The sequence below is a fragment of the Lissotriton vulgaris genome, chromosome 2_1, assembly GCF_964263255.1.
Source record: "Lissotriton vulgaris chromosome 2_1, aLisVul1.2, whole genome shotgun sequence".
In the NCBI taxonomy this organism is placed as follows: Eukaryota; Metazoa; Chordata; class Amphibia; order Caudata; family Salamandridae; genus Lissotriton; species Lissotriton vulgaris.
Genome location: NC_141687.1, coordinates 578,176,451 through 578,191,035, shown reverse-complemented (window position 1 = coordinate 578,191,035; position 14,585 = coordinate 578,176,451). Strand labels below are relative to the sequence as shown.

The 14,585-nt window shown below is 42.8% G+C and overlaps 1 protein-coding gene across 4 annotated transcripts in view; it reads right to left on the bottom strand.

The window, feature by feature from the left end:
* Positions 1–14,585, bottom strand: part of FADS1 (fatty acid desaturase 1) — a 449,638-nt gene that overhangs the window by 42,201 nt on the left and 392,852 nt on the right. For all 4 annotated transcript variants that reach the window (XM_086955585.1, XM_086955582.1, XM_086955583.1 and 1 more), the window contains 2 exons: positions 14,428–14,524; positions 14,041–14,120 (listed from right to left, as the gene is read on the bottom strand). In XM_086955585.1, the coding sequence (XP_086811711.1) occupies positions 14,041–14,120; positions 14,428–14,524 (177 nt within the window). The remainder of the gene's footprint in view (positions 1–14,040; positions 14,121–14,427; positions 14,525–14,585) is intronic.

Below are 14,585 nucleotides of genomic sequence, written 5' to 3'. Positions count from 1 at the left end.
GAGACAATGGTTTTTTCTAAACCTACAGATAAAAATAATTTGTTGTTGTACTCAAGATTTCATCCACCTAATTTGATCCAGAATCTCCCATATTCACAGATGCTGAGAATAAAACGCATCACATCTGAAGAAATCCAATTAACGGACATCTTGAAAGAACATAGCCAAAAATTCATAAATTCATACAGCGAGGTTACCCAGAATCTGTGGTAACGAAAGCTATTATAAAAGCACAATCTCACACTCGCAAAGATTTATTGAGTGATAAGATTAAAAATGACAACACTCGCCATGTATTTGTGTCTAAGTTCTCGTCAAGGTCTCTAGCGATCAAGAACATAATTAAATCAAAGTGGGAACTATTGAAACATGAACCAGATTTCAAAGGTTTATTTACCGATGATCCTCTATTTGCTTATACACGCAGCAAAAATATGAAAGAATTGCTATCTACTCAACATACTGAAGTTAAGCAATTTATTGGTATGCGTAAATGTTTGAGCTGCGTCAATTGCAATAATGTCATGATTGGCAATACAATACATCACCCACAGTCTGGTAAATCCATCTCTTTGAAGTATAATGGGGACTGCAATACCTCCAACGTCATATATACAATCAAATGTCCTTGCGGTCTTTTATATGTTGGAAAGACCACACGCAAAATCAAAGTCAGAAAAACAGAGCTTAAAGTACAATTCGTACGAAGAGCATTAAATCTTATTTTGCCATGCACTGGTTTGAAAATAAACACACAAATGCCCAACTGCAATTCACTATCCTAGAGGTCTTGTTCAATAAATCTGGGCAGGATATCACTAGGAGGTTGTCACAGAGGGAGGCATGGTGGACAAAATTCTTACATACCCTTGCGCCAGGGGGACTCATGACAGGATTTAATTAATGTGTTTTTTGTAGTATTACATTCAGCGTGAATACTGCAAGTCTTTCTAAAGAACAATGGGCGAATACATTTTTGAATGGCTCTGTATGTTGTTACTGTGTATTTACATATGCCTGTCCTTTTCCATATTGTGCATTGTTTATTTGAATTTCATGTAAATAATCTGAGATTGTGAATGCATGCATTTTCAGCCAATGACAAATATTTGGGTCTATATTAACTCAGTTTATAGAGTTACATTTTCTTTGTGTTCTGTTTTTCTATAGTGCACTACTTCTTTCTACACTTTGAACACATTCACGAGGCAGACCACCATTTCTGATCACTGTCTCTTATCAGTCCGTGCTCGCTAGCTGTGAGAAGACAGAGTTGCAATTTTTAACACTAATCATTATTTAATTGTGTAGAACATACTTTTGTTCATGAACAAAATAATGCGGGTATTCTTTGGTGCATGCTCGTGGTTTTTATTGTCGTCTTTGCGCATTATAAGATGGCCGCAACAGAGGAGTCCGTCATTCATGTTATGTTGAAATTTTTTATTAGAACATTTTGAGAATGTATAAATGTAAATATACATACAGAGGGAAGAATAAAACATGACATAAGTAGGGAAATGATTCATAAAATATAACAAATGAGGCAAAATGTAACAACAAAGCTCCCAAAATGCATAGGAAAAAGATAAGAGAAGAGAAAGAAAAGAAAGAAAGAAAGAAGGGGGGACTAGGAAAAAGAAAAGAACCCCAGAGTAACAAGACTGATTGTGAAAGGAAATGGAAGCAAAAGGGTTAGAATAATCGTAGAAAGAGAAAAGAAGCATGAAAAGAAAAGAGTAAAATTAAGAAGGAAGAACAGCCGCAGAAGGGGAAGAGTTAGAGACATAGTTATCATCCACTGTGGTATCCAGGAATGGAGACCAAACCTGAAGAAAAATGGAAGCTTGATCCTGCAAATTATAGATGATACGTTCAAAAGAAGCTGTTTGTATCATTGCCACTAGCCATTCCTCCTGGGAGGGAGATGAAGAAGACTTCCAATGACGCAAGATACAAATTTTTGCCGTAGCCAAAGCAGTATGAAGGAGATGAATTTGTGGTTTAGTAAACTTTGGTAAGCCACGAAAATCATGCAATATTATATTAGCAGAGGTAAAAGGTAAGGGCAATGACATAGAAGAAGCCAGGGTGCTTCGTACAAAAAGCCAAAATGATCTAGTACAAGAGCACTCACAAATAATGTGTGTTATATCACAACCGGGGGCAGAACATCTCCAGCATAAAGAATGAGAGATTAATTTAGCACAATGTAATTTAACCGGGGACCAGTGCCATTCGTGGATAATTTTAAAAATACAGAATTTAAGGCGAGCTTCTCGAACACCCTTATGCAAACCTTCCAAGATGAAATCCCATTGAGCATCTGAACATGCCACAGAAAGGCGTGATTGCCACTTCAATTGAAGAGCTTTCGAAAGGGGTTGCGAAAATAGAGGATGTAAGAAAGTCTTATAAAGACCAGAGGTGACACCCTTAAAAGTTCCCCATAAATTTAGATAGGATAGGATAGGAGAAGTGGGCAACAACTCTGGTAAGGAACCCAAATGTTTGGCTATAGCTTGTTGAAGGTGGGAAAATGCACTGGATTGTGAGGGCGGCAAGTGGAATTCCTCACTAAGTTGGGACAAGGATTTAAAATTATCACCATGAAACAATTGTTCCAGAGAATGAATACCAGCCTCCCGCCACAAAGGCCAGGACACCGTACGGCCACGAACCCGAATAGCCGAGTTAGACCATATAGGAGCATTAAAATGAAACCGTGGGTTAGATTTCAGGATACGATGACTTCTCTGCCAAGATTTATACATAGCAGATAATACAGAGGAGTCCGTCATTCATGTTAGTTTCATTCTCGCACTCTTCGTTTAAACGAAGAGGGCGTGACACTTTTACCCAGCACCTTGCAGCGTAACAGTGTTAGCCGGTACGAGCTTTGTTTACGAGCCTTCGGTGAGTCCGATGTCAATGAGCTAACATGTTTGTACAGTAAATGAGACTGAGTGGAGCGGTTTTAAGTAGAGTATTTACATTCTTTTCACCAGCTTGTTCATCAAATGAGCACAAGTCTCTTGGGATTCGACAGGTCGGTTGTTCCAGATACTCGCCAACATCAGCCATCACTGTGTGTGAAGCATCTTCACCTTAACGGACATTGCATTGGAAGGTACAAGTTGTAGCTTCGTGGGTAGATATTATGATCAGTCTATAGAAACGGGAACGTTTATTCAGTTTTTTCTTCTTACACAGTTTCAGAGTATCTGCACTATTGGCATCGGAAGCAGCCATTAGTATCCTAACAGTTCAGCTTAGCCTCCAGTAAGTCTTTTAGCAACACTTATCACCACTCATGGGCTTTTTGTTCCTGTGCTATTGCTCATGGTGGCATTATGGTTTTTTCTTTTCTCATAGTTGCTTGTAAACAGTATATTCACCGGACGCCAGTTACCTTTGTATACAGTTTAGGTCATGCGTAAGGGTCCATCCTCACAGTACTCGGTCACAATTTATGTTTTTCACTGGGTTACAGCTTCAATGTGTCACATACTTTTCCTCTTTGAGCACTAGTTTATCGTTAACACACATGGGTGTCAGGCAAATGTTTTTTTCATTACACATCTTTTCTTTCTTTTCTCAATTTTTTCCTTTCATGGGAATTGGCTGTTAGTAGACCAGCATGAGAGTTACATCATGTGGTGAATTGTACATCACTTGGATTTTGATTGGTCATGTGTCCTGTTAACATGGATTTAAGCAGTTTACTTGATAATTGAGTGTGTTTATTGGTCCATTTTTGTATTTTCCTACAGTGCCCCTGAAGAAGGGATTCATTCCCGAAATGCATTGGGCATGAGGGCGTGACCGAGAATACTCCATTGATTTTACAGCAACATGATAACAATGGTTTCAAGAAAAATGTTGATTTAGAAATTGGTTGGAATTATTGACAATGTCATAGGTTTTGTTTTTTTATCAAAATCATTTATGTATGAAAAATACCAAGGTAATCAGTACTAAGCAGTAAAAAGTTTTTTGGTTTAATTAGCATGTAAAATATTGATGTATTATTGTTCTCCAATACGATACTGTACATCGCTGTGCACCTGGTCAACTGGTAGTTCTCCACCAGGCTCTTTATTAGTATTCAGACTGGCAGTCTTTACACTGGGTAGCACGCATTCTTTGTTAAACTGATTTAGACATTTGGGGCCTCATTTATGAGAAATGACGCATCGCTGCGTGAAAGCAGCGATGCGTCACTTCTCAGTGCGCACTCCTTGCGACATGATTGATGCGTCATATATTATAATATGACGCATCATGTCGCAAGGAGTTACAGATACGTCAGTATTTCTGACGTATCTGTAGGCGCAAAAGTGACGCATTGCTGGAGTGTGTCACAAAAGTGACGCAACTCCAGCAATGCGTCCTTTCACATGGGGCAAGCCCCATGTGAAAGGGCCTGCGTCAGTCTTACGCCTGCTGTGAGGCAGGTGCAAGATTTTGACGCAACGGCGTCCTAGAAGTGACGCAGTGAAATCTCAGATTTCACTGCGTCACTTCTACGAGGCTTTTTGCGGGGGAACTCCCCCCTTGCACACATTATACCTGACACAGGTATAATGTAGCGCAGGGGTTTACAAAGTGACGTATCTGCTTAGATGCGTCACTTTGTAAATAGTGCGCAATAGGAGGCATGTTTTACGCTGCCGATGCGTCACTTTTGTGACGCATCAGAAGCGCAAAACTGATGCAAGGCCTCATAAATGAGGCTCTAGGATTCAGATATTGGTGAATAGGGAGTGCGCAGACTTTTCTTCACACAATATCTGTGACCTGTGACTGACGGGACGGGGTGAGGGGAGTACAGTGGTGCTCGAACAATATTCACAGTGGTGGTGCTACCCTCAGAGTTAGTCCGTGAAGTCAGAGGGATTGTGAACAATTCAAGCGTCACACTAAAAACAAGTATAGCAGGTGAGCCACTCCAATTCAGCAGAAGATTGGTAAGATTGGGTGTTTTTTGTAGCTGCCGCTGCATTTTGCATCACGCTGTTGTACATATATTACTAAAGTGTGACATGGTAGCAAAGTGTAATTTATGGATGGCAAACCTATAATTAAAATGGCCACAAAATTGGCAGAAACATGCAGTTTTACTGGTTTAACTATATAGCACGCCAACAATAATGTGTGGAAATTGGGTTTGCGCATCACCAAGAAAAGTGCCTTGATTTGTTTTGATCTTATTAAATTATTATCCATGTTTGCATCATACTACAGAATTACAAAAACAATTGCTTCCTTTGTGCTTTCCTGACTGTTGCTATAAATTGAATATTTTGTGTGGTTCATTTATAGTTATTTAAATGTTGTTGTGTGTTGGAAAAAAATGACATTCTACAGACTTAACTTTCACATTCCCTGTAACTCAGCAAGGCTGTGACATAGCTCACTTTACAAAATCCTCTAACTTTTGTTTGCTGTTGGGAAAAGACAAGTACACCAATCTCCATGTTAGGAGTATAAGCAGCAATTTGACAGAAGACGAAGCCTGATATTTGACCTCTGTCTTTGAACACACAGCACATGTAAAACAATACAATCAAAATATAGGCATCTTTATTGGCCATTCACCTTCTGAAATCCAGCACAGTTATTTTGGGGGGGGCTGCAACACCCACCCTCCACCGCACTCCCACTTCCTATGCTTACGGTCGAGTAGGGCTGTGGGTGGAGATATCTGTGATACCGAAAGAGCTCTGTGGCTGATGCAAGATAGGGGAGAAGGGGAAGTTTGGAGGTGCTGGATCACAAATGAGTGTAGCAGGCGAAAGCTAGGGCCGGAGATTGAGACTGTTCAGATCTAGCATGTGAGCTATGGTGGACTCTAGGTAGGACAGTTAGATACATTCAGTCTGTGACAATCAGTCCCCCATTCCTCTTTTTGAGGAATCACCTTCAATTTGGATGTGAAAACCTTTGTAAGAATTACTAGAGCTTTCTTTTCACAGAACATGTCACTGCTGCTTATAGAATATCCGAGACTATTCAGGTAACATGAGCAGGATAAACCAGAAGCCGGCTTTAACACAGCACTCTGTTTTGTACTACACCCAGGTACAGAGGACATGCTTACATTTGGGTGTTTTATGTATACATTTATAAAGATCTGTACACTGCTGAAATTGGGAGAAAAAAGTACCCTGGGAACCCATAAACTGGGGGATCTATGTGTGGCAGAGAAAAGTGGGTGGAGTCATGAGGGGCGGAGCTTGAAAAGCCAAGTCTGACAGTCAACATACAAATTTATTTAACAAGGACGAATGTCACAGTAAATCTGCGTCCATCCACACCTGGACTATGCCCAGCGCCAGAGACCCTTGCTCTCTGCTCACCCACAGCTACACCAGCGCCGAGTGATAGCCCTGACCCCGCAACAACTTCAACCAGGATCCCCTTGCTCAACGGCAGAACTGCCGCTCACAGGTCCCCGCCCGCCACCACTGAGACGGGATGACTCCACTGCCTCCTGATCAACACCCGATCGTTCACGAACACGCCATTGAGATCTGGGACTCCATCACCACAATGTCATCTTCCTCACTGAGACTTAGCTCAACCAGACATCGCCACATCCAACGAACACAAGATAATTCTCTAGGACCGCATCAACAAACCCGGAGGTGGAATCGTCATCATCCAGAAAGAATCCCTCCACTGCACAGCTGCCACTGATGGCATTAACACTATCATGGATCACCTCAACTTCCAACTCAACACAGACGGCAAGACAAGCATTAGAGGCACCCTCAACTACAGTCCTCCAGGATCACATCCCTCCTTCTATGAGCCCTTTCCTGACTTCATTCCCCCACTGGCCATCACCTCAGAGAACTTCATCTTTCTCCAAGACCTCAACTTTCACCTCGACGATTTCAACAACACCAACACAGCCAACCTTCTCGAGACCATGAACAACCTCGGCCTCTCCCAACTAGTTACAGACCCCAGTCATATCGCCAGGCACACGCTCGACCCCATCTTTACAACCAGCAACAGAGTCGGGTACAGCAATGTCACCAAACTCACCAGGCCGGACGACTCAGTCGCCCACTTCACCATTACAGCAGCCCTCCTCACCTACACAAATCATCCAAGCACCACCAACAGGAGCTGGAGCAACATACCCGAAAACCAATGAACCAACACCCTCAGCGCCTCCCTTCCAGATACCACCTCCAACCGCAAAGAGGCTGTTTAACATGTCATTGCCTAGATCACCAACTTCCAAAGTCCTGGAAAAATCTATTAACTGGCAACTCACAAACTACCTAGAGAATGATGACCCTCTGGATCCATCCCAATCTGGGTTCCACTATCACACTACACTTGAGACCCCAGGGACATCCTCTGCGGCCTCCCCCAAGGGTTCTTTTTCAGCCCTACCCAGTTAACACCTAAATGACCCTGCTGGTCAACAGAGAACACCAGGCTTATCCTCTATCTTTATCCGCAGACCACTCTTCCACCAAAGCCAACTTCCACCTGTGCATGACCAGCGTCACCTACTGGATGTAAAACAACTGCCTCAAACTTAACACCAAACAAAACAGGGGTACTTCTCTTCAGTAGTGACGCATCCCCGCTGAACAACACCTAGTGGCCTGCACAACTGGGACCCTCACCCCCAAAATATGCTGAGAACTTCAACATCATACTGGATAGCCAACTCACCATGAAAAACCAGATCAACAGAGTATACTCAGCCTGCTTCCTCACTCTTCACATGCTTCGGAAAGTCTTCAGTCAGCACCAGACGCACAGTCACCAAGGCCTTCATCCCCAGCCGCCTGGACTAAGGCAACACAAACTATGTAGGAATCATCTCGCACCAACTAAAGAGACTACAGACCATAAGAGAACTCAGCCGCCAGACTTGTCCTCTATCTCTGCAGACAGGCCTACATCACCCCACAACTCAGGAAACTCCAATGGATTCCCATCCAGATGCTGTGCAATTCAAGATTCTCACCCACAAGGCCCTGCAAAATCAGGGACTAGCCTACATTAATCACCGTTTGAACTTCCACCAGCCCTCCAGACACCTGCACTCCACCTCCTTCTCCTTCTCCTTCGCCCAAACCCCGTATCCGCCGAAGCAAGAGCATCAGACTCTGTTTCTCATACCTGGCCACAAAGACCTGGTACAGCCTTCCCCCTCCACCTCCCAACCTTCCCATCCCTGCAGGTATTCCGAAAGGATCTGAAGACATTACTGTTAGACTGATTCCACCCAGCAGCAGAAACCCTTAGTGCCTGGATTCCCTTGCGGGTGATAGCCAGCGCTTTACAAATCTCATTCGATTGATACAGTGTTAAAGGATCTGCTGAGAACAAATTGTATAACGTGCAGATCGCATTCTCTGTTTTTTTTGTAGACCGGTAAGTCGGCTATTGATTTAGACACTTCAATAATTGTGTTTCTTCCAGTTCATAAGTTGCCTGTCCTTCTAATATAACACAGTGATCTTTTTACCGGCATCAAGGAGCTGCATGCAAACTGCAAGTCAAGGGTTTAGATCCTATTTTTCTTAATATGCTGTTATTCTAAGTTGGAAATGAAGGGCTTCTCTTGGAATGAATAAGTCTTTTTAGTACAGACAACCCCAATCACTGCATTACGTTTTATATCCTGACCTACGGAAACGCCCCCTACGCGGGAGCCCCGACCAAGCTCATCAAACGACTACAACGCATCAAAAATGCCTCGGCAAGACTGATCCTCGGCGTACCACTGCACGGCCACATCATGCCCCACCTGAGAAACCAGGGTCAGACTAATTTGCATATAGCCAAGTTCTGAGCTGGGATGGTGCAGTGAGCTAAAAAACGGTGATGGATCAAGCCCTGATCTTTGGACTGGGTAAGAGTGGTCTGCTTAATTCAGACACTCTGTTCATCACCACCCCCTTTTCTGAACCACCTGAGAAAAGAGGATATCCTTCAAGCTCCTCACCCACGCATACAAGGCACTCCGCAAGACCGTCCCAGCCTACCTCAACAGACGGCTTTCCTTCGACATCCCCAACCGCCAGCTATGCTCCACCGACCTCTCACTCTCCACCATCCCACGCATCTGAAGAACAACCACCGGTGGGAAATCCTTCTCCCACCTCGCCGCCAACACATGGAACACCCTCCCACTGAGCCTACGACAGACCCAAAACCTGCTGACGTTCAGGAGGATACTCAAGACCTGGCTGTTCGATCAGTAGCGACCCCCCCCCCACCCAGCGCCTTGAGACCCTCGCGGGTATGTAGTGCTCTTTACAAATGATTGATTGACTGTGTTTCTCCTGACCATTCACTCATAACATATGTCCACACATGATATGTGATTCCTACACCTTATAACCCTCACTGTTGTAAGTACAATTTCTTGTACACGGATATACACACTTGTATGATTGTGTTTCTGTGTGTGATGGGAAAACACCCAACATATGGATGAAAATTAGTAGGTGCCGTTTAAATAGTTATTGGTGTAATTACCCATAAAACATAAATCTTGTTTTCTTACAGGAAATGCACATCTCTTACATGGGGGTTGAACAAAGTCCTAACCCTGCCTCCAAGTCATAGTTTCTCTAAAGTACTTGGGAAGTGATAAGCTATGTGGCTTTGCTTTCTTCTAATGTATAGGCATTCAGGGGTGAGACTCCAGAGAGCTCCCAGCCAAGATGGAACTTGAACAAAAGAAGGGCTGATGGTTCTTTGAATCAGGTCTTCGTTTTGTTGGGCCCAGCTTGAAGCGAAAAGAATAAAGCTCCTCACCACCTGCAGGTTGTTGCACTGAATGGAATGCCGACAACGTGCAAGTGCTGCTGGATTGTGTACTGCAGTAGGAAAATGACACTACAAACAAATTCAGCATATTTCCTTAGGTTGGCTTGATCCCCGATTAGGCCCATAAATAGCAGCCAGACCTAGGAACCGGCATGAGCCCCGCCCCCTACTTTCCAGCACTGGTTTGGTTTTATATAATAAACATTGTTTCAAGACCAGTTCAGAGTTTTCAGATTTTATGGGACGGTATGGCCTATTATACTGTCTGCTTCTGTTAAAAAAAAAACCAGCAACAGGCTGTTTAAGAGGTTTCAAAAAGACAAACGTGTGTTAAACACATTGAGAAAATGTTTTAAGGTTCTAGATCGGAGAGAACTGGCAAAGATGACGGTTACAGAAACAGGGTCCTAAAAATAGTTGATGCAAACACAGGAGTATGGATCTGCTGTGGCCAAAAAACTGAAAATATTAGGAATGAACATTAATTGATCATTCCAAATCAGGCTGACAAAATTTTTTGAAGCAAGCTGTGGGCTTGGAATTCCCTGTTTATGCTATAAAATCTGATGCCCGTGCCACCTAACGACTTACTTGCTTCCCACTAGATTGAACAGACTAGAGTTATTTTGTTGTTAAATTGTCCTGTTCGCAAAGACAGCCATATCCTTTCATCGGCTTTGTGTCAGCTCATGCTTTTAAGTGTTTACCTTAAGAAGAAAATAAGTTACTTACTGTAACTTTGGTTCCCCAGTATTGGTAACTTTCATTGATTCCCATGCTTTGTATCATTCCCGTCGTCAGCAAGGGAGCCTTGGTAAATAGAAAATACCAGAGCAGTATGTACAAAAGAGAAAGTAAGGCATAGGCCTCATCTCATTTTGTAGCCTATCTGCCTCTTTTTGTAAAAGAGACCAACATTTTGCATCAACCAATCGGATTAGGCTCACCCCATAGAACCCTCCTGAGAGAGCCTCATATTTTCGTAGCTGTTGTGTAACAGTAACACGTTTTGCTGAAGGCTGAGCTTTCCCAGGGGAGGAGGGTGGGAGCATGGGAATCTATGAAAGTTACCAATACTGGGGAACCAAAGTTACAGGTAAGTAACTTGTTTTGGAACTTTCATAGATTCCCATGCTTTGTATCAGAGTAGCTAGCAGTAAGCCAGTAGTGCACATTTTGTTACAAGTGTATTACAACATCACAGCATAACTGTATCTATACATATATATATATATATATATATATATATATAGCAACAGCAGTATTTCAGGGCTCCGCATTTCATCGACCCAGAAAGACCACACGAATCCAAAACGTAAATGAAGGCACAGGGTTTATTAAAGTCTAGTCCAACAAAATCTGACGCGTTTCGGGCATCCGCCCTTGCTCACATATATATATATATATTCACTGAAAAAACCATAGGTTTCACACCAGTTATAGTTCGGAATTAGCATTTAAAAAACCTATCAAATTCACTGAAAAAAATCATAGGTTTCACACCAGTTATAGTTAGCTGGAAATTTTACTGACATAAAACCATTGAAATTCCCACGTTATAGTTAGTTGGACTCACTATAACTTGCGCGCCTGCAATGCACTGCTGATGACGTCACATATTACATCACTCATGACATGGTCAGTGACATCACTCACGTAGGATGTATCGCCGACGAAGTCATCCGCGAAGCTCTCAACGACGGGTCCATTGACGGAGCAGAAATCAAAACCAATTGAGTCTTTGACAACCTCGTCGACATACAAGAGGAGATTGTCGTCGACGGACGAATTTTCTATTCTCCTTTCGCCACCTGAGGTGTACTTGAAGGTTTCTTAAAGATCTTTTCTTTTTCCGACTGGGAAGAGGCAACAGAAAGGCCTTGGCTTGCTTTTTTTCCAGATGACACCTCAGGAATAAGTCCCTCTTTCTCCTTTAGATGGTGAGATTTTTGGGGATTTCGCCATTTCAGTATCTTTTTTAATGTCTTGTAAAGCATCCAAACAGCATATCCCCATCGAAGGGCATCTAAGGTCCTTTGAGAGGCCTTAGCAGGAGGTCCGGCTGAAGTAGAAGGGGAAGACCTATCCCTTTTTGTAGACCACCTCGAAGATGTTGCTGAGGAAGAATCTTCACTATCACTAGACAGAACCTCCTTTCGAGACTTCATTTTCTGTAGCCAAGTCAGAAGCCTTCCTTCTCAGTCTCTCAGAGTTTTGGTCGAGAAGGTCCTGCAGATCTTGCACTCAGTGGCCTTGTGATCTGGGTATAAGCAATAAATGCTATCTTTATGCTTATCTTCGACATATAGCCTCTTCTTTGAGCAAGTAGCACAGGCTTTGAATAAAGTTTTCTTTTCAGACATCCTGTAGAGAAAAGGGTGTAGAAATCCAAAGTTGAAGAGAAAACTGAGCAGAGCTCAGTTAAGACTCCCTTAGCACAACGTGCGGTAGAAAATCTGAGGCTCTCTCAGGAGGGTATTTGGGGTGAGGCTAATCTGATTGGTTGTTGCTAAATTTTGGTCTCTTTTACAAAAAGAGGCAGAAAGGCTACAACATGAGATGAGGCCTAGGCCTTAATTTAGCTTTTGTACATACTGCTATGGTATTTTCTATTTACCGAGGTTCCCAGGCTGACGACGGGGAAGGATACAAAGCAATGGAATCTATGAAGGTTCCAATACTGGGGCAAAAATGTGTTTCTTTGTCAGCTTTTGCTCATTTTATCATCTTGGTAATTAGGCTTTTCGTACCAACCTGTTGTGAATCTATCAATTCTCCACTGGAATTTAGTATTCCACGCAGACAAAAGTATAACTCGAGCTGGCAACCAGTGCTTAATTTGAGCTTGTGGTTGCCGCTGGGGGGCACCAGACTTATTTTAAACTTTGGCACCTATGTTTATGCATCAGATATTTCCTGAGTGCAAGAGACAAAAGACAGAGATCGGAAAGACGGAGGAAGAGAAAGAATGCAAAACCGTCACAAGGAGACAAAAGAAGGACCCTGCAAGAGCAAGAAAAAGGGACAGGGAGTGTCTGGCAGTAGACTAAAGGCTACCAGCCTTGGTATGAGATGTGCTGACGATTAACGGAGCCAGCCTCAGCTTATGAGCAGAGCTTCGGGCACCAATTACGCCCTGACTGGCAAAGCTCTGTCTGTAAAGATGAGCCAGGCTTTCACCATTTAAAAAGAGAACTTCGGGCGAGATGTATCAACGCTTTTTGAGATCGCAAAAATGCATTTTGCAATGTATCAAACACTTTTAATTCGCAATATGGGTAATCACAATTATAAATTGCTAATGCAGTTAGGGAATTGCAATTTGTGATTCCATAAATGCAATTCGTGAATTGCCATTAAGGAATTGCAACTTACCACCAACTTCTAGTTGGTGGTAATTTGCAAATTCCTAGAAAAATGCAATTTTCTGCATTTTTCCAAGTGCCATGTGGTGCACATACATGCCATTAGGGCATGTATGTGCACCACATGTGCACACTTACCTGTTTGGGGGTTCATCAGGGTGGCCTTTTGGCCCTCCTATCACCCTTCAAAATGTATTTGCAATTTGCGAGTACCTATTTGGTACTCGCAAATTGTGAATATCTTCCCATTCATTCCTATGGGCCCATATGAATAAATGTGAAGGCATTCCTCAATAGCGAATCGTAATTTGCGATTTGCTGTTAAGGAATATGTAGGAATCGCAAAATGTTTGCAATAACCTACATACATTGTATTTTGCGAGTCTATAATAGCGAATCGGCAAAAATTCGCTATTATAGACTCGCAAAATGTAATCTTGATACATCTGGCCCATAGATGTTACATACCATGGAGCTCGTTTACCTACAAGCATAAAGAGAAATTAGTTTGAGAGCATTCTGTATGTACATCTCGCATTAAGAATGCAGCTGGTGAGGGGGGGGTGCACACCTTCAGCCTTCAAGGAGATGTGCCCCATTTGTCTGACACTATGGTGAGGATTGGTCTCATTGCAGCTCTTTTTCTGTGACGTTACAGGTAAAGGGAAGTCTTATCACACCTTACCTTAATCATTTCAGGGTTTAAACCAAGTTTTTGTAGTTGAAAGTGTGCAAGTTATGCTGCAGAGCCCTCTCTGCATGCGTAGAACCAAGGCGTATGCTAAGCACATTAAATATAATGGAGAGGGAATGTAGTGAAAAATGAAGAAAAGGGAAGGGATAGATGGATTTCCATACTCACTGGTGCTCAATCTGGAAGTTGAGGTGTCCGCTGAACCAGTCATTGAAGAGTGACTGATGAACGTTGCAGGTAGCCTGGAGCTAGGATCAAGAGGGAGACTGTTAGAGTAAAACCACAGAATCTTCCCACCAAACTATATCACCCTCCTCGTCACAACTTTCACCCCCATGGACTTTCATATGATAAGCACGTTTATCCAACCTCCCTCTTCATAGAGCTCCTTGTCCAGCCAATTTATTCCTTCCTCGTTTACATTTTACAGGGTTCTCTGGTTCCGTCTGATGAGCTCGCTATTCACAGAGTTTTGTTTTCTCAACTACCTCGTGTCTCGTTTTTCCATTAAATAACAGGATACACTTCCAACCCTTCCCCTTGCCGAAATCTCACCTGAGTGGAGACCCAGTCCTTGTTCTGGTCATAGTCGATGTTCATCGGAATGTGATTCATCTGTGTCACCCAGACAAACCAGTTGCTCTCAATGAATCTGTCCAATGAGGAAAAACAATGTATGTAGTCTACGTTATCGAACCCAGCCAACGTTGAAG